This window comes from Aotus nancymaae, unplaced genomic scaffold (genome assembly GCF_030222135.1).
Source record: "Aotus nancymaae isolate 86718 unplaced genomic scaffold, 86718_ANA_hifiasm-v0.15.2.pri h1tg000011l, whole genome shotgun sequence".
Classification (NCBI taxonomy): Eukaryota; Metazoa; Chordata; class Mammalia; order Primates; family Aotidae; genus Aotus; species Aotus nancymaae.
In genome coordinates, this window is record NW_026988422.1 from 40,942,370 (window position 1) to 40,961,528 (window position 19,159).

The following is a 19,159-nucleotide window of genomic DNA, read 5'->3' on the forward strand; positions in this document are numbered from 1 at the left end:
CACTAAAGGTTGTGTGGAGCTGGAACATAAGATAATAGCCTTCTCTTCCCTTGGCTGTTATGACTAAGCACATGAAAATATCCAAACTAAAGGGCATAAAGAAACCAAAAATCACTATTTGGAACCTATATTCTTGATGACTTTGTAGTATGTTTCTCCTAAGGTAGTTAAACTCTCATTTGACTATGAGTACTCATTCAAACTTGGCAAAGGAACTATGATGATAAAATTATACAGCCAGGTAGGAAGGAACTCATGAGATAACATGACTTTTTACAGTTTTCAATTCCAATAACCTAGAAGGTATTATAGAGCTAAAGCCTATTCATTAATCACATCATTCTAGAAATAGTTATTGCCAGAACTATTAAAGTGGGGTGGGAAAAGGAATAGAGAGACAGTGCTGATAAACAGACATGTTTAATAATAGCTTGCTCTTCAGAGATGACTACAGAGACTTTTAATCTATAATCCAGGAGTATATAACCATGCAACACAGACCAATTAACCAAATGTAAAATAAACTAGGTTCTTACTACAACTACCCTATAAACATTGCAACTATTCTTTCCAAAAGGACCCTCATCTTATGTGAAAACACCTACTGTGGGGGAACCAGAAGCCTAGCTACGTGGCCAAAAGTAAAAACCAAAGGAAAAAATAGCAACTCAGTGGTTAATTGGTGAAAGCAAGAAATTTGTGTCCTTTACTGTGCTGCTGCTGCTGCTGCTGCTGTTGCTGTTGCTGCTGCTGCTGCTGCTGCTGGCGGTGGTGCTGCTGCTGGTGGTGGTACTGCTGGTGCTGCTGCTGCTGGAGCTGGAGCTGGAGCTGGTGCTGGCGCTGCTGGAGCTGGTGCTGGTGCTGCTGGAGCTGCTGCTGCTGCTTTGGTCTTCTTAGTTTTGTTCTTTTTGTCCCTCTTCTTCAGCCCATCCATGTTAGCTCTCAGTAGGTTTGAATAAGCCTGAAAGACACAGAGCATACCTTAGTGGGAAGATGTGCAAATTGGTAGAACAGCTGCCCTATTTGCATAAGGGATTTAGGGTAGCCAAAAATCAGGAAGCCTACCTGATAAAAAATATAGCACTATGGGACACTTGTACTGAAAAATGGTGTAAGCATAAAGTACTCTTCCACGTTATAGCAGCTTCTGCAACACCCACAGAGAGTTACACATATTTTTTACTTTTTTTTTCAAGGTAAAGTTGCAGGCAACTTCTTGTTCAACTATACTATAGGTAGCGTATATCCACAGCCTAAGACAAAAATCTAGCTAAAAAAAAACTGAAAGGAAGATGGCATTAGCATTGAAATTCACACCCTGACAGCTTTTTTACTTGAAACACACTGGTAAAACTTATCTCCAAAGAAGAGTGAACCTAAGTATCAATCTTCCCCAGTGTTCACTATCATGCTGACTCTTGCCCTGAGAAGGGAGACATAAGGAACAGTTAAAACTCACCATCTGAAACTTATTCACTTCCTTGGAGCTCACCTGAAAAGGAAGGAAAAATGAGGTCACACCTATTATCCATATAAGCATCCTCTTCTCCACCCCAGATAGTATCTCAAAAGCCTCCCAAAGACAACATCCTATCTTTAAAATACTTCTTCCCGACTTCAGGGCTCATAATACACAAACGGTTATTTTTCTACTCTACTTTCCTCTGCCTAGAGAGCAAGCAAAGGAGCTCTGCATCTTTTTCCAAATGAGAATTGCACCAAGATGTGAAAGACAGTAGGCTCCTAAAAAAGCTTTGTTTCTCACCCCTTGAAATTCCTTAGAGAGGTGGCACTGAGTTTTCTACCTGCGTTCTGAGAAATGTCAGAGGACTTCTCAGTATTAATTTTTTATACATTAATACAAGATATATTTAAACTACTCCCTTCCCATCTTACTTTTAAACCTACTTTTCATTAATTCAAACATATTTAAGCACAGTACAAGTTACCACAAAATAAATTGTACTTCTGAAGAAGACTCCTTAGGTTTTTGTATTTCATGATAAAGAACTTTATTTGTAAAAACCACATAAGCTTGTTTTACTGTAAAAATCCTCTCAAGATAACTTGTCACGGAAGACCTATCAAGTAAGTATAGTTTACATTTTCATGTAATAAGTATCCTAAACTAATGTGATTAGAGAGCTAGTCTGGTTCTGCCACAGCAGAATAAAACAGTATTCACACAATTCAGAGTCACTTATTCAATCTCCACTGAAAGGAAAGACTAGGGCTCTTGACTAAATGTATATTTTCTCAAGTGTCAAACCTAACATTTAGCTACATATTCGCTATGTGAACCACAAAGATAAGAAAATAATAGCATACCCGGAACCAAGAAACTTTACTGAAGGCCCAGCACAGTAAGGGGCTAAGGAATCAAATATTTATGCCAACTGCTCCTTACAGTACTACAAGGACCAATATGCTACTTTTATTTCCACAAAAAAGTTAGCAGAACTAACGACTGTTTGATCTCTACTTTCTTCATTTTATTTTATTGTTGAAGTTTCTACTACTAAAGTATAGAAAGGTCCTGGTCTTAAAAATAGCCAAAGACCTACACAGGGCAAAAGGGAAAAATAATTAAAAGCCTGGTTCAGAAACGCCCCATCCTCTGTTAAGTTCAAGTCTTTATATTTCAAAAGATGGCCTTAGCAATCAAGCTCACCACAGTGCTGATCTTCTTTTTCCCATCGGTAGCTCTTAACAGACACTTGTTGTCTGCGGGCTCAAAGCCCTCCACAGTACCTTTCTTTGGAATGGGTTTGGTTCGACCATCATCTGTAGGAAAAATGCATCTTGGTGAACACGGCCGCGTAGGAAGCTGAGCGGCAGACAAACAGTTAAAACAGAGGCGGCGGGAGGGAAGTGATGACCTAATCCAGCCCCGCTGCTCTAGTTCTGCTAAACACCTCGTCTGCTATCACGGCCTGGCGAAACCCTGGAGAAACGATTACTTCCACGACGGAAACATGTAATACCGAAGCTTGTTAAATTCCACTCTAAGTGGCGGCGTTTGGGATCCCCGACAAAGAGCCCTGGCCTGCTCGGGGCCCATTGTTACCAGAAGCGACCTAGGCGGCTCAGTGCTGGGGGCCGCGCCAGCCACAATCCCTAATATTTTCCAGGCCCGAAGCCCCGAATGTCCCCAGTACAGGGTGGCGGGAGGTAGGGGGAAGGCGGGGATCCGCGGCAGACAGACGCCGGTGGCTCCCAGACACCGGGAACCCGGGGAGCATTGCCCGGCTCCCCTCCGGCTGCTTACACTTCTTCAAGGTGATATAGACGCTGCCCGACGTCCGGCACTTCTGGAAGAGTCTGGTCAGCTCCGTCAGGAACTGGAAAACAACAGGCCCAGCCCCGTTAGCCAGCCCCAAGTCCTCGCCCCGCCGCGTCAAGGCCCTGATCCTCCCGCAGAAGGAGGCAGAGGCCTCAAGCAAAGCCTGAGCCGCCCCCATCCCTCGGCCGGCCAGGCCTGGCCCATACCTGCTCGCTCTCCAACAACACCATCGCGGCAACGCTGCCTCGACTCCCTCAGCTTAAGCCCCTAGCAGTAAGAGCCGGAAGCTCGGCCTAGGCTGGGCGGGACTTCCGCTACAAAGCTTCCAGTGTTTTCCATCAATCCCTTCTCTTCCACCAATCCCTGCCTCTGCCCTCCCCCCACGCTCTGTCCGCCTCGCGCCGGCGCCCTGGGACGTCCTGGGGGGCGGGTAGGTGACCCGGAGGCTGTCCTGGGCTGCCGCAAGCGAGATACCGTCTCACCCCAGCCAGTGTGAGGGAGCGAGAGCAAAAGAAAGCTTTAATAGCAGCCTATAATTTATATTCAGCTGTATGCTGGGCTGAATGGTTACCTCACAATTCAGTGCCTCAGTTTCCTTATCCGTAAAGTGAGGGTAATGAGTGTATCTACTTCGCAGTGTGGTCGTGAAGCGTAAATGAAAGTTAAATACGTCTGAGGCCTGCATTACATCTGAAAGCTTCTGGGTAAAAAGTTTCTATGCCCTTCTAGAAGCTGCCTGCATTCCCTGGCTTGTGTTCCCTTCCTCAAGTTATTAAAACCTTTTGCCTCCACTGTCGGATCCCTTACTACTGAGTCTGATGCTCCTACCTCCCTCTTATGAGAACCCTTGTTACATTGGGCTCACTTGAATAATCAGGATAATCTCTCCATGTGAAGGTCCTTAATGTAATCACATTTGCAAAGTCCGTTAAACATGTAATATATTCACACATTCTGTGTACTAGGACATAGACATCTCTGGGGGATCATCCAGCCTGCCACAGAAATTTTTGTAGAAGTCCAGATGCTAATGTGACTGCAATCAGATTAAACTTTGAAGATAGCCGACAGACTCATGCAGGAGTAGATGTGAAAATTAAAAGGAAGAAAAAGAACAGCTGGGCGCAGTGGCTCTTGCCTGTAGTTCCAACTACTTGTGAGGCTGAGGCTGGAGGATAGCTTGAGCCTGAGAGGTGCAGGGTGCGGTGAGCCAAGATTACACCACTGCACTCTAGCCCGGGTGACAGAGTGAGACCCTGCCTCAAAAAGAATGGAATCCGGGATGATTCAGGAGTGTTTTTATTTGAGTAACTGGGCAGATGGTGGTATCATTTAATAAATAGCAAAGATGTGGGAAGTACAAAGTTTTGATTTGGTCACGTCATATCTGAGATGCCCATTACACATCCAAGTGGAACCACCAAGTGGATAGCTGAATGAGCAATTTTGGAGCTCAATACAGAGGTAAAAGCTATAATTAAAAATTGGGAGGTCATCTTCGTACACCTCAGGATTAGCAAAGATTAGAAGAGTCTGGTGAAAACCCTTCCTATAGGGCTGCTAACATAAGACCACTCTGTGACGGCACCATATGAATGACCTCCAGTATGGGTGTCCAACCCTTTGGTTTCCCTGGGCCACAATGAAAGAAGAATTGTCCTGGGCCACATGTAAAATAAACTAACACTAATGATACCTGATAAGATTTAAAAAAAAATTTTTTTAAAAAGGTCCATGCATAATTTTCGTGATATCTGCCAACACAGATAAGCAGAAAAGTCCTCACATTCAAAGTACTGGACACCTGTGCAAGAACCCTGGGCCTTGGTATCACTGCCTCAGAAGTCAAAGTCCTGGTTGAGAGCGTCAAATTGACGCATGCTAGGGCATATGCTTGAGCCCACGTGCAGAGGGCAGGTGAAAGAGTGACCCTCTGACCCTTTCATTTAATTATTTATTTATTGCCTCTCACCAAAACCCACACAACGGGGGATTGCAAACAGGTTCAAATCCTAGAGAAACAAAAGCCAACACAGGTTAGCTACACAAGGTCATCAGCCTAGGGCAGGAAGGGGGCAAAGGGTGCTAGATATTTGGAAGAAAATGTGAAATCAGAGAGTGAACCTATTTAATAATCTGTTGTTGAATTGCTAGGGAATATGAGGGCTCACTTGATATTCATGGTCATAAATTTAAATGAACAGTTATAGTGTTTGTGTGACCTAAGGGTTGGAGATGATGACCATTGTGCTCTGAGCTACTGTCATTCACTGAACATTAAGCGATGTTCTTTGTAGCCATGGGGTGCAGGGGGCACCAGGATGAAGGAAACGGCCCTGCCCTTGAGGAGCACAGAGCGTGGAGGCCATGATTCATTTGGGGCCTCATCAGGATTAGCCCTCAGTGTGGACATATCTCACTGTTTGCCGTGGACTCATTCACAACTCACTTCCACTTAAGAGTCAGCAGTCATGCTGGCCACCCTGGGTGAAGTCTCAAGGCTATCCGCAGCAGAATAAACCGGTCTAATAACAAATACTCAGGTCTGACATTTTAGCATCGCACTTGAGCCAGTACAATTCAACCACTGACAGAATATTCTTGAGGCTTTGTTTTTCTGTGGTAAATGACTAACAACACCTATTCAGAAGTCAAAGTGATCGGGGTTCAGATCCTGCCTCTGCTACTTATTAGTTATGTGGCCTCAGGCAACCTCTCAAGGCCTAAGTCTCTTCACTGGCAAAATAACAATAGTAATGCTTACTTCACTGATGTTATGAAGACTTTCTAAAATACTATATGTAAGACCCTTAGGCTTGCTCTAATATGGTAAATATAGATGTTTAAATTAATTTTAAAATTTCTTTTTTTTTTTTGAGATGGAGTTTCGCTCTTGTTACCAAGGCTGGAGTGCAATGGCGCGATCTCGGGTCACCGCAACCTCCATCTCCTGGGTTCAGGCAATTCTCCTGCCTCAGCCTCCCGAGTAGCTGGGACTACAGGCACACGCCACAATGCCCAGCTAATTTTGTTTTTGTTTTTTTTGTAGAGACGGGGTTTCACCATGTTGACCAGGATGGTCTCAATCTCTTGACCTCGTGATCCACCCTCCTCGGCCTCCCAAAGTACTGGGATTACAGGCATGAGCCACCGCGCCCGGCAATTAATTTTTAAATTTTAAGTCATCAGTCACGCTAGCCACATTTCAAGGATTCAGTAGCAACATGTGGCTTGGATAGTGCAGATGTAGAGCATCATCACATTGATAACTTTGGGCCTAGCACATAGTAAATGCCCAATAAACAGTATAGTATCAAATAGCGTTATTATTTATAGACCACACACTTTCCATCATTTCAACATCACCATCCTAATTTCTGCCATTATCTTAATGCCACCTGTACTATTAGTTAATATTTTTCTTTGACTCATTTTATACTGAAGTGTATTTAATATTATCATCATAAGTGGAAAACCAGTATCATTTGCCATAAATACAAGGGACCATAAAAGGAAGTACTATGAAGTAAAATAATGTTGCTAAATCTAAAATTTTGAGATTAAAAAAGTTAAAACAATGAATAAAAGCAATGATAAAGTTCACTGATTTATAAGACTATATCTGAAAATAAATTCCTCAGTGAGAAAAATGGTATTGTATGTGATCAGTCAGGAATAAAGGTAGCTCAGGGTACAATGAAATTGAGAGTTTATATCAATATAACAGGGTTAAATTTTGATGTCTTCCAGCACCCAAAATCCTAACTTGCAATTATGTGTGGTTAGGGTAACATATCATTAATCAAATCATAATTTAAATGCATAATAGAGGTTAATAGCTTTTGGCCTTAGAACAGAGCAGTATGTATGTGAGACATGGAGCTGGGTCACTGTCTCTAAGTCATGTAGGCCACACACCTTCCTGCTCCCTGTCCCTCAGTTTTTCCTCTCCCTTTCACAGTTCTAGGAGAACCATGACATGAAAATGTTTCCCAGATCCCTTCCTACATCATGGGGACTTTATCAAAGGCCTAGGCAGCACCAAGATCTAAAGGAAGGCCCTGGGCACAAAACACTGTACTAGCCTTGGCCACTTCCCCGTGGGTGGGGATAATACAGGAAGATGGGCAGAGAAAAATAGCCCCTGCTCCTTAGGGATCTGCAAGTGGACCGAAGGGACCTGAATAAATATGCTTGTTTGTACAACCTGAGATCATCTTTCCCAAAATACAGGGGTTATGTGTTTTTTCCTCAGACAGAGCACACTTTAATTTATTAGGTTTTAATTCGAGTTGGTTTTGAATTAGGGACAAGGATCTTTTTAAGGTTAGGGTTAATTTACAGCTGCAGTTACTCTCATGCAATTACACTTTGCAGTGCCTGGAAAGTATAATGGTTAAAAACACAGTCACTAGTTCCTGGCTGGGGTTCCTAGCTGGGATAGTCACTCAAGCCTGGCAAGTCAAGGTTGCAAGAAGGCATAATTGTGCCACTGCACTCCAGCCAGAGCAACAGTGAGATGCTGTCTCAAAAAAATTTTTTTTTGGTTTAACCTATTATTAATAAGGAAAACAAATGTATATTACAATCCATTCAAAGGAGAATCCAGTAAACATCAGGAATTCTAGAATGAATTTGTAAATGGAAGCAAAATTGGATTTTGCACAGTCCCTTCACTGAGCAGAAGCATTTGTATGACCGTCCATGACAAGAATTCTCTGCATTGTCATTGAGTCTCTACAAATTACAGAGTTGCAAAATAGCTCAAAGGAAATGAAAGGCTAGACATCAGCTAATCCAGAGGGGTGTGTTCTAAACAGTGTATCATTTGTCATTGGAAACATCCACTATTTTTTGTTTTGTTTTGTTGTTGTTTTTTAGTTTATCTTTTTCTTTAATATGTTTGTTTCCACTAATCTTTTTTGCATATTCCAAAATTACTTAAGTCTCTCTGTGCCTCAGTGTCCTCATCTGTAAAATGGGGATGTCAGAAAAGTGCCTACCTCATGTCAAAGGGAGGAGTAAGTGAGCTCAAGTATGCATTATTACACTGCAGCCCCTTAGATGGGAGTTGGCTGTTACCATGTCCTCCTTGTCAAGGTGGATTCATCCTACAGGAGCAGATTGCAACAAGACGCTGTGCACCTTACTGAGGACTGAGGTCTGAGGGGAACCATACGTTGGGTTCTGAGCTGCCTCACCGGAGCTCCAGTGTGCTGATTTTTAAGGCTCAGTTCTGGATGAAGGAGGAAGGGTGTCATCTAAACACATCGAGGAATGGCATTGGGCAGGTCTCGCTTCAGGATGACAGAACCTAAGGCTGGGAGACCTCTTATGTCAGCGGAAGGTGGTTAGCTCTGCTGGAGGCCTCCTAGAGAAGGCCAGGGGGATCTGAGAGTGTGTCCTGGAAGCCTGGGTGCCTGGAGAGAGAAACCACCCTGAAGCCCCACCAACACACTCGCTGGACTCAGTCCACTCCGACACTGGCAGTTACCAATTCCTTTATTCTTTTCTGCAGTCAGTTGGTCAACAAGTGTTCATTGTGTCTGCTCAGCCAACGCAGGGCTCCAGGAACTCTCTCCATCCCCACCCCAGGATGAAGTCCTGGATTTAAATCCCAAGCCCCAGTGCCCTAGAGAGATAGCACAGGAGCCCCGGCAGCAGGTGCACCCTGCTCCCGCACTTGCTGAGACCCTGCAAGAGGTACCTGCCTGTGCCTTATCCTCCACAGGGAACCTGCCCCAAGAGGGTTGTTGTCCGGTTTCAAGGACATCATCCATGTAAAGGACTTATAATCAACACCCAGTTGATTCACTGTTACGTTTTTTCACTGTTACGTTCAGGACTTAGGCTAGATTGCTAATGTCACTTCTACTTCCCAAATTCTGAGAACTGCTGCTTTTCTCCCCCTATCCCCTTCTGGAAGCCCTAGGGAAGTTTCCAGAGCCCATGAGTGTCAGTGATTAACATTGGCCTTCCCCTTGCTCACTGCAAGGAAGCAGACACCACCACCATGCCCAACCTCCAGGCACCATCGCGGAGGTGAGGAGTGGCCCCGATCGACCTGCCTGCGGCACGTCTCGGGCCAGCAGGGGACGCCCTGGCCTCACCAGACAAGCACAGCCATGGGCAGCAGCCTCAGATGGTCCCAGATCTTGCCCTATCATTTATCTTAGATCAACCATAAGAATACTCAAGATCGTGGTCGTCATTTTTCAGAAGTACTCCTGTGAATGCTAGAACTTTCCATGTTACAGGAAGATTATCATTCATCATTCACTGATCAAGTGCTAGACACTGTTCTGGGTACAAGAAGCTGACCAAATTCTCCACTAGAGAAGAGACTATTTTTTTCTCAGATAATAGCTTGCTCATATTTGTTGAGAAGTTACTAAGTGCCAGGTTCATTTCCAGGTGCTTACATATATTCTCTTTTGAGTCCCCCGTAGTCCTGTGAGGTGAGCATTGTTTTACGCCTATCTTTGGGCTGGAAATACTGAGGAGGTGAAATGACTGTCTGGGGTCATACAGGTAGAGTGGAGATTTGTACCCCTGCTGACCCACCTCAGTTCTTTTCTGCACAGAGGAGGCTGCCACCTCTATGCAGAGAAGAACTTGCAAATGATTGCAAGCCACGGGCAGCTCAGGAGTGGAGCGGGGACTTTCAGCTGTTTAAAGAGGTGGCAAGAAGCCACGGAAGGCAGAAAAGAGGCCTGCTCTAGGCAGAGTGGAATGAGCTGGGACTCCCTCTCCACTCCTCATCTTTTCCTCCCTCCCAAGCCCCTGTCACCCTCTCACCTCCCATGCAAAATCCTGTCTCCTTCGTCCTGTCTTTGGATTCAAGGCCCAACTTGGCATTTCCTGGTTGTGTCTCTGAAGGAAAGTCATCCTAATCTCTATAAGCCTCCATTTCCTCAGCTGTAAAATGGGAATATCTTCCTCACATTGCTGTGGTGAGTAAAATGTGACAATGTGAATATAAATACCTTCTAAGTGAGAAAGCATGCCAGAAAAGCTAGGTTTCATTGTTCTTTTCCTCTCCTTCTCAAGTATAAATACTCAGTCCTGCAAAACACCCTCCCTCCACCCCCACCAAAATCCCAGTCTCTTACTAAGCTCAACTAGCTGTGTGGAGGCAACCTATCTGGTAACTGAATCACACTAACATGTTCAGGACAAATGGTAAGTATGTCACACGCACTCCATTTGTGGAGGAAACTTAGGTGATGTTAAACTAAGAAAAGACTCTAATGGTTGGATTTCTGGTATAGGGGCTTTGGAGAGATACAAAGGAATTGCCAGTACCCTCTAGGCTACACCCCATGGGCAGCCGCTGGCCCCACATGCCTGCAAGCCACCCTTGTACAGAATCGGGTGGCGGCACTCATGAAGCATGTGTGAACTTTAACAGGTTCTCCCCTTCTCATCTAGGATTTCCTTCCTGGCTGAACCTCAAGAAGGGGGCCGGCATACCTCATATTGTATGTGGGGAAACTGAGGCCAGGAAAGGCAAGCATAGTTATTGCTCAAGCATTCCCAGCCAGGCTGGAGGTCTGGGGTGTGAACACCTCTTCTTGCCTTCCTCCTCCCCCAACTTTCATGGTTTTAGTGGGTGGAAGGAGGGGCTCCCTTATTCATGATGATTAGGGGTCCCAAATTTAAAGTTTCCTGTCTAGAAGTCTAGGACAGGAAATTATATACCCAGAGTTCTGCACAAATTACCCAGGTGTCTCAACTCCCTAAAGCAACAGATGCTGTTCATCTCTGGGCCTCTATGTCATCATTCATCCTTGATTGTTTGGGAAAGCACACTCCACCTCTCTAACAGACCAACAGATGCAGATTTATACAGGGAATCCTAGACAGACACAATGAACAAACTCCCATCTGATCAGAGCCAAGTCCCAGTAATAACATCAATGAATCATCAACTTCAGTGCGTCACAGTATTGAGCTGCAAGAGGACTCCAAGAACTTTTAGTCCAACCCTTTACCTTCTAGTTATTCACAAATGAATAGAAACCGAGTGAGGTCCAAAGAGGGAAAGTGACTTGACCAAGATCACAAAGCTTGATAATGATGAGATCGGAAGCCCTGGGCCCTGAGTCCCAGGCCCATGCACTTTTCACCACCCTTCACACCCCTCTGCCTGCCACCACCTGCCAGGCACAGAGAGGGGGAGGGAGAGCATAAGCCCCTCGTGGCTTAGCCAAGGGCAGCTCAGTGTCTCCGTGCAGGTGGACTCCCTGTGTCAGCCTCAGCCCTCCCTTGGGGAGGGAAGGGCCTGGGGCCGTCCTCACACCCCAGGCGCCAGGCCATGGAGCTATAGGAGGCAGCTTCCTGCTTGGCCCTTATCCAAGGCCATTTCACAATGGGGGGAAGAGCGCTGAGCTGAGAGTCCCGGGTTGCTGCTCGCTCCACCCCCGCTCCACCCCCCCTCCAGCCCCTTTCAGACCCCCCAGGGAGAATGAGCCAGGTCCTGACTGAGGCCTGGGGAGAAGAGAGCCACAAGAATGGAGACAGGCTAAACAGCCCCTATTGGGAGTGTTCTATGAGCCGTGTCCCTGGAGCTGGACGAGGGCACCGCCTTGCAGGTCACCACCGCTCTCCCCCTTCCCTTGCCATCCACCTGCAAGCATTCATGCTGGGGAAGTCCCTGCTAGGACAGGAGCAGTCCGTTCCAGTCAGCCCATAGCACTCTCATGATTAATCAGAGGGGAACCTGGAGGCCCATAGCTTGGCGGGGGGCAAGGCCTGGGTCACTTCCTGCGGTGAGGCAACGTGACTACCAGGCAGAGGAGCCCACGTTTCTCCTCCCAACATGCTCCAGGTTCTGGGGTGAACTGTGGCTCAGCAGACTGAAATTCAGGCAGGAACCAAGAGAGAGACACTGAGACGGGACATTCAGCCAGGATTTACTGTGCCCTTATGGATAGGGTCTGCTATGAGCTCAGCTCTGTACGGGATCTTGTTTGAAGTAGGAGGCAGTGGTTAAGGACCCAAATCATCCCATCTTCAAGTCTTGAGGAGAAGACAAAACAAACCTAGGTGAAATGTCAAACCGCAGGACAAGGCAGTGTGAAGTGAGGGCCCACACTCTCCCGCTGGATGGTCCAGCATGGCCAGGGGAACGGGGGAAGAGATAGAACCAAAAATGGTAGGGAGAGCCTGACTTTGCAGATGGGATGGGAAAGATCTTCCAGACAGGGAAAGGAAGACAAGACAGAAATGAACCCGCATAGGTGAGGACAGGACCCTGTTTGCACAGGGGGTGGTAAACCACGAGACTGGAAATGTGCCTGGCCACAGGCACTTCCTCACGCTGAGCTCTTGCTGCTTGAACACAGCCTTCCTTGGTATCCGTGGAAGTTGCTGACCTACTGAGGCAGGACACCACACGGAGAACTAGGCAGGGGCGTGGAGGTGCCAGAGAGCTCAGCTCCTTGGTGGAGGAGTCCTCTGACAACAGGAAGCAGCTGCAGCAGGCTCGAGGGCTGTACTGGTATCTGCCACTCTCCCCCACCCTGGCTGCACCCTGCAGAACAAACTGTTCTTCAAGAAGCTCTGGGGACGGAGGGCCCACACCTGCTCCCAGGACGGGGTGGAGAAACCCCCATCAGCCAGGCTGGGAGCCCAGCAGAGACATCACACAGCTCAGCAGCCCTCCTTGCCCACTGGCCCCCCTGCCTCCTCCTACCCCAGACCAGGCTGCAGTTGACTATGGCAATACGACACAAAACGAGAGCTTTATACTGTTACTATTATTATTTTATAGAGATTGGGGTCTCACTGTGTTGCCCAGGCTGGTCTCAAACTCATGGCCTCAAGTGACCCTCCTGTCCCAGCTTCCCAAAGTGCTGAGATTACAGACATGAGCCACATTACCAGCCAAGAGCTTTGGAGGGGGAAATGAGAACCGAATCCTCGTAAATACCTCATCCTGGAACTTCCAACAACGTCTCCAAAAATAGTACCTAAACTCCAGGCCCCAAACTCTAAACTGAGTGGGGATGTTAAGTGGTTATGGCTTCACAGAAACAGCACAGGAGTGGCAGCCAAGGCACTGAGTTCTAGTCTGAATTCTGCCACTCATTGGCATGTGACCTTGGACAAGTCACTTTTCGCTGGACTTGAGTTTCTTCCTCTGTAACTTAGGGAGCTGGGACTGAGCTATAAAGTCCCTTCCCATTTTAAATGTGACACTCCGATGCTCGCAGGTAACTTTGGGATTGCTGTAGTGACTGTTTGGGGGCCAGTACAGCTGGGAGAGAAATTAGATGAGAATCCAATTGAGGGAAAGATAAAATGGAATTGTATTCTATTCAGAACCTGAAATAGATGGGATTTTCTTTCCCCTAGATCCTCATGATAAAGAGATTTGGGGGAAAATCTCGGGAGATTTGGACTGAGAATATCTTAAGAAGAGATAATTTCATAGAAGATTCCCCAACACTTGGTGGGGAAGAGCGAGAATTCTTCCAGATTCCTTGACGAGCAGAACATGGGGAGTGGGGCACAGTAACACCAGGAAAGACACGTCCCATCCTCCCAACCCTCTTTTCCACTTAAGCTGCTCCTTAAAAATTCCTATAACTGGGGACCAGCCATTCATTCCAGTTACAGCTAAAACTTGACAGGGCCGTTTAAATTTCCATGAGGGTATAAATGGCTAATATTCTCTCCTTCTGAGACCCAGGATATGCTGAGAGAGGCCTTTAGTGGAGGTGGGGGCTGGAAGAAAGAGTGAAGGTGGAGACCCTAAGATTATGCAGGAACCATGCTTTTTCCGAAGCCAGATCTAGGCCTAGCAGCTCAGAGCAGTTCCCCGTGGGCAGTGATGTGGGAGAAGGCCCTGAGCTTCCTAAGTGCCTCTGGGTCACTTTCTGAAATCTCTCACATTGGCCTCCCTGGGAGAAGGAGCCCAGTGTAGCTCCCACCTGTCTACTGCCTGCTCGTCTTCCGGGGTGTTGGGGGGATGGGTAACATGGCTAGCCCTCTGTCCCCACCAGATTACCCAAATAGACTCTGTCAGAGCTGTTTCAGGAGCCACAAACCTAGGCTTTTGGAGGCAGCTCCAAGGAAAGGTGGAGTGTGTGAGGTGGAAGGCGGGTGAGAAAGCGTGCGAGAGGGAATGCACTGTTGTCTACTGGCCCTTTGCCAAACGTCGGCAAATAGCAAATGGAGAGAGGAGTAACAAGGCCAGACTATGGCCATGTTCGGTGATTTGCAACTGCAGCCCACAACGAGGCAGACATGGGCTTGGCATGGTCTGGCCCCTGTGCTGTGTGGTGTGTGTGTGTGTGTGTGGTATGTGGTGTGTGTGGTGTGTGTGTGGTATATGTGTGTGTGTCTGTGTCTGTCTGTGTGTGTATGTGTGGTGTGTGGTATGTGTGTGGTATATGTGTATGTGTGTATGTATGTGTGGTGTATATGTGTGGTGTGTGTGGTGTGTGTGGGGTATATGTGTGTGTGTCTGTGTCTGTGTGTGTATGTGTGGTGTGTGGTATGTGTGTGGTATATGTGTATGTGTGTGTGTATGTGTGGTGTATATGTGTGGTGTGTGTGGTATGTGCATGATGTGGTATGTGTGGTGTGTGTGTGTAGGTGTATGTGTGTGATGTGTGATGTGTGTGGTGTGTGTGTGGTGTGTGCATGATGTGGTGTGTGTGGTGTATGTGTGTGTGGGTGTATGTGTGTGGTGTGTGATGTGTGTGTGGTGTGTGTGTGGTTTGTGGGGGCTGGGGGGTGCGGGTGTGTGGGGTGTGTGTGGGGTGTGGTGTGTGTGGAGTGTGTGTGATGTGGTGTGTGGGGGTGGGGTGTATGTGTGGTATGTGTGATGTGTGTGTGGTGTATGACGTGTGTGTGGGGAGGCGTGGGGTGTCAGGGTGTGTGTGGGGTGTTTGTGTGAGGTGTGTGGGCGTGTTTGTGTGATGTGTGTGTGTGGTGTGTGAGGGGTATGGGGTATGTGTAGTGTGTGTGTGGTGTGTGTGTGATATGTGTGTTGTGTGTTGTGTGTGATGTGTGTGGGGGTGTTTCAGGTGTGTGGGGTGTCAGGGTGTGTGTGTGGTGTGGGTGTGGGGTGTGTATGGTGTGTTTGTGGATGTGTAGGTGTGTGTGATATGTGTGTGGATGTGCATGGTGTGTAGGGTGTGTGTATGGTACGTGGGTGTGTGTGGGGGTTGTGGGGAGTGTGCGTGTGGTGTGTGTGGTGTGTGTGGGGATGTATGTGCATGGTGTATGCATGTAGTGTATGTGGTATGTGTGTGGTGTGCGTGTGTCTGGTGTGTGTGTGGTGTGGGGGGTGTGTATTTCAGGGTGTGTGTGTGTGGTGTGGGGGGATGGTATATGTGTGGTGTGTAGTGGGGGGGTGGGTGTGGGGGGAATGTGTGGCATGTGTGAGAGGGTGGCGTGTGTGTGGTGTGTGGTGTGTGTGTGCATGTGTGGTGTGTGTGGGGGTGTGGTGTGTAGGGGTGTGGTGTGTGTGTGGTGTGTGTGTGGTATATGTGTGTGTGTGTGTGTGTGGTATATGTATGTGTGTGTGGGTGGGTGTGGGTGTGTGGGTAGGTGGGTGTGGTGTGTGTGTAGGGGTGGGTGTTGGCCTGGGTGAGCACTGGCAATCACAGTAGAGAAGATGCCAAAACTCTGTATTTACTGTCAGAGCCAATGGTGCTGGAAACTGTGGAGCCAGCGCCCCAAAACCCGGCCCATCCCAAGACACCGCTTCTCACAGCCAACAGAGGAAGGAGGGAGGAGGAGAGGCCTGAAGCAGAGGCTTCTTCTTGGAGGAGTGCTCACCAGGCCAGCAGCCTTCCTCACTTCAATGCAGCCTTCCCCTTCTAGCCACCGCTGCGAATTCAGTCAGCAACTCCTTTGTCCAGGGCAAGCCTCCCCAGGTCTCCCTCTTCAAAAGTGGATGCTACCTAGTGGGAGGTGCGGAGTTATACAACAAAGGGCTACAGGACAGCATCACTAGTACCAAGCTGTGAAAGAGGTGGACTTTGAAAGGAATAAAGAATTTAGAAAAACAGACTAGTGGACTAGTTAACTCAGGGAGCAGAGAGACATTTTGGGCAGAAGGGGTGTGATGTGCATCTTAGGGAAGAGAGGCTTTTTGGTTGTATGTTCTGACAACTAGTCTCTGACACCTACGGGGCATCCTGCAACTGGATTCAGTGTCAATTCTGACACTAACTACCACAGTTGGTACCTATGATATTGTGAAACAGGTATTAGGTCTTCATTCCTGACATACAACTCCTAAAAGCCTTGGACTCTCCCAAGTGATAAGCGTTTTTTTGCATGCTAAGCCCCTAGGCAGCTTCAGGATGGGAGCTGATCACCAGAAGGACCGAGACAAGGTTAGAGGATGGGAATTTCAGCCCCACCCTTCAACCTCCAGGGAGAAGAAAGGAGCTGAAGTTTAAGTTGATCACCAGCGGCCAATGGTTTAGTTAGTCAATCATGCTTATGTAATGACACCTCCATAAAAACCCAAAAGGGCACGGTTCAGAGGATTTCTTGATAGCTGAACACGTGGGGATTCCTGGAGGGTAGAGCACCACTGAGGTTAAAGAAGCTCCACCCCTCCTCCAGAGCTCACCCTATGCATCTGTTCATGTACAGCTTGTGGAATGTCCTTATAGTAAGCCAACACGTGTAAGTAAGTGTGTCCCTGAGTTCTGTGAGCTGCTCCAATGAATCCCAATTAGCTGGTCAGACAGAGCAGGGGCAAAACAACCCAGGGCTTGTGCTTGGCTTCAGGAGTGAGGAGAGGGGACTGAGCCCTCAACCTGTGTGGCCTGACACTATCGCCAGGTAGAGAGAGTCAGAATTAAACCGGAGGACGCCCCGCTGTGGTAGAAATGGCAGCTTGCTTGGTGGATGGGGGAGGCCCCTGCCCCACACCTGGTGTCAGGAACGTGTTGAGAGAGTATAGTAGGAAAAACCGAGTTTGTTTTCTACAATGTCCGACTCCACGAGTTAAATGTCCAAGTCCCCAAGACTACCCTTGCTTCAGAATTCGGATGCATGCGGGGTCCACAGGCTACTGACACTTCTGTCTGACTTGACTACAAATTTGGGTTCTCACCACCTAAACTGAGGGTTCAGCAGTTCACTAGAATGACTCACAGAACTCACTGAGCATGCTATACTTACAATTAGTTCTATTTTCATATAGACTCAGAACAGTCAAAGGGAAGAGCTATGCAGGGCAAGGTGTTGGGGGCTGTGCAGAGCTTCCAGGCCCCCTCCTCATGGAACACGGCGTGTCCCCCTCCCAGCACATCCATGTGTTCACCAACCGGGAAGCTCCTCTCAGTTTCAGGGTCAAGTTTTTACATGGGGCTTTACTCCACAGGCACCATTGATTAAATCATTAACCACTGAGGAACTCAATCTCTAGTCCCTCCTTCTCTCCCCAAAGGGTGGCGGTGCGGTGGGGATGGGGGTGGGAACAAAATTTCCACTCCGATCACATGCTTGGTCTTTCTGGCATGGCCAGTTTCTCCCTTAAGACTAAGAGCCACCTTGAGTCGCCTCCTTATCATAAGCTCAGGCCTGATGGAAATGCTCATCACAAATGACAAAAGGTGCTGCTGTCACTCAAGAGATCCCAAGGGTTTTTGAAGCTCTGCGCCAGGAAAGGGGGACAAAGACCGAATAGGCTTTTTAAAAAAATCATACCACAGATTATAATGGGCAGTTCCTGTAGGGAAAAGAATGGGGAGCTGAGGATGGAAAGGCAGGGCAGGGCAGATGTATAAGGTCAGAAGTTGATGGGTATGGGGAGGAGAAATTACCCCCTCCCTTCTGAGGAAGGGGAGGCAGAGGAGAAGCAGTAGACACCACTCCCTCACTCGAGTGTCTTGGCAGAATCTTTCACTCTTCCACTATATTTAATTTTCCCCCAGATAGTTCGTCTGGGAGGAGGCATCCTTCAGTCTCGGCTTTGGCACCAAGGTCCCCACAAGTCAGGTCCGGGTTCCCTCAATTCAGCCTCCTGACATTTCCCACAGTTCAAATACTACCTCCTTCTAGAAGCCTTCTCTGATTACCCAAGTGGGAAATGACCGTGCCCTGAATTCTGAAAGCCCTTTGAAATAGTCCCCTGCTGCCCCACGGGGACTTCAAGACAACTTACTGTGGCTCATTCCCATCTCCCAGTGTGGTCCTGAGTGCTTTGCCTTCTCCCTTTCTGCTTCATTCCAAACAGCCAGCACTGTGCGCTTGGTAGAACGTTTGTGAATTCTGCAGACATTCTCCATCATCAGCGGCCCCTCCTCTGCCCCTGGCGAACTTGGTGCCTTCCCTTGCAGAGCCCTGTCTCTGAATAGAGTGTGAATGTCTGCCCTGCCAGCCTGTGAGCTCCTCCGGGGAAAGAACGTGTGTCTACCTTCCAAGCCTGGCAAGTAGTGGGTGCCCATGTGTGCAGAGTGAACTCAGGCACTTTCTCCTAGAGAGCATCACCTTTCTCACATTTAGGGAAAATCAAGAGTAAGAGAATGAGTTACTTATTCCGGTAGAAGAATGGGAAGAGTGAGAGGAAAGTTGGGGGTTGGGGCAGGACTCACACAAAGGCAAGGCTGGCCTCTTCCCGCAGGGCCGGGGGCCCCCTGGGCCTCTTGCCAGGACACTGTTCTGGGTGGGTGCTCCACCAGGAGGCAGGTAACTGGCAGGATGAGAGGTCAGATTAACCAGGACCTGTGGCAGACAGGCATGTGGGCAGCATGAGCATCCCACTAGCATCTGGGGACAGCACGGCAGAAAGGAGCCGAGCCATTCTGGGAACCTGTGAAGGCTTTCCCCTTGAATGGCCTCCAGCCCCTTTGACAACCCCAGAGCAGTGTCCGAGCCTCGGGGAGCTGGAGTTTACTC

At 47.8% G+C, this 19,159-nt stretch overlaps 1 protein-coding gene across 1 annotated transcript; it reads right to left on the bottom strand.

The window, feature by feature from the left end:
- Positions 1-401: 401 nt before the first annotated feature.
- On the bottom strand, positions 402-3,596 carry SRP14 (signal recognition particle 14). The gene is made up of 5 exons (XM_064374841.1): positions 3,490-3,596; positions 3,269-3,341; positions 2,672-2,784; positions 1,460-1,492; positions 402-961 (listed from the first exon to the last, which is right to left on the bottom strand). The coding sequence occupies exons 1-5, from the start codon at positions 3,511-3,513 to the stop codon at positions 707-709; spliced, it is 498 nt and encodes a 165-aa protein (XP_064230911.1). The 5' UTR covers positions 3,514-3,596; the 3' UTR covers positions 402-706.
- Positions 3,597-19,159: the final 15,563 nt, after the last annotated feature.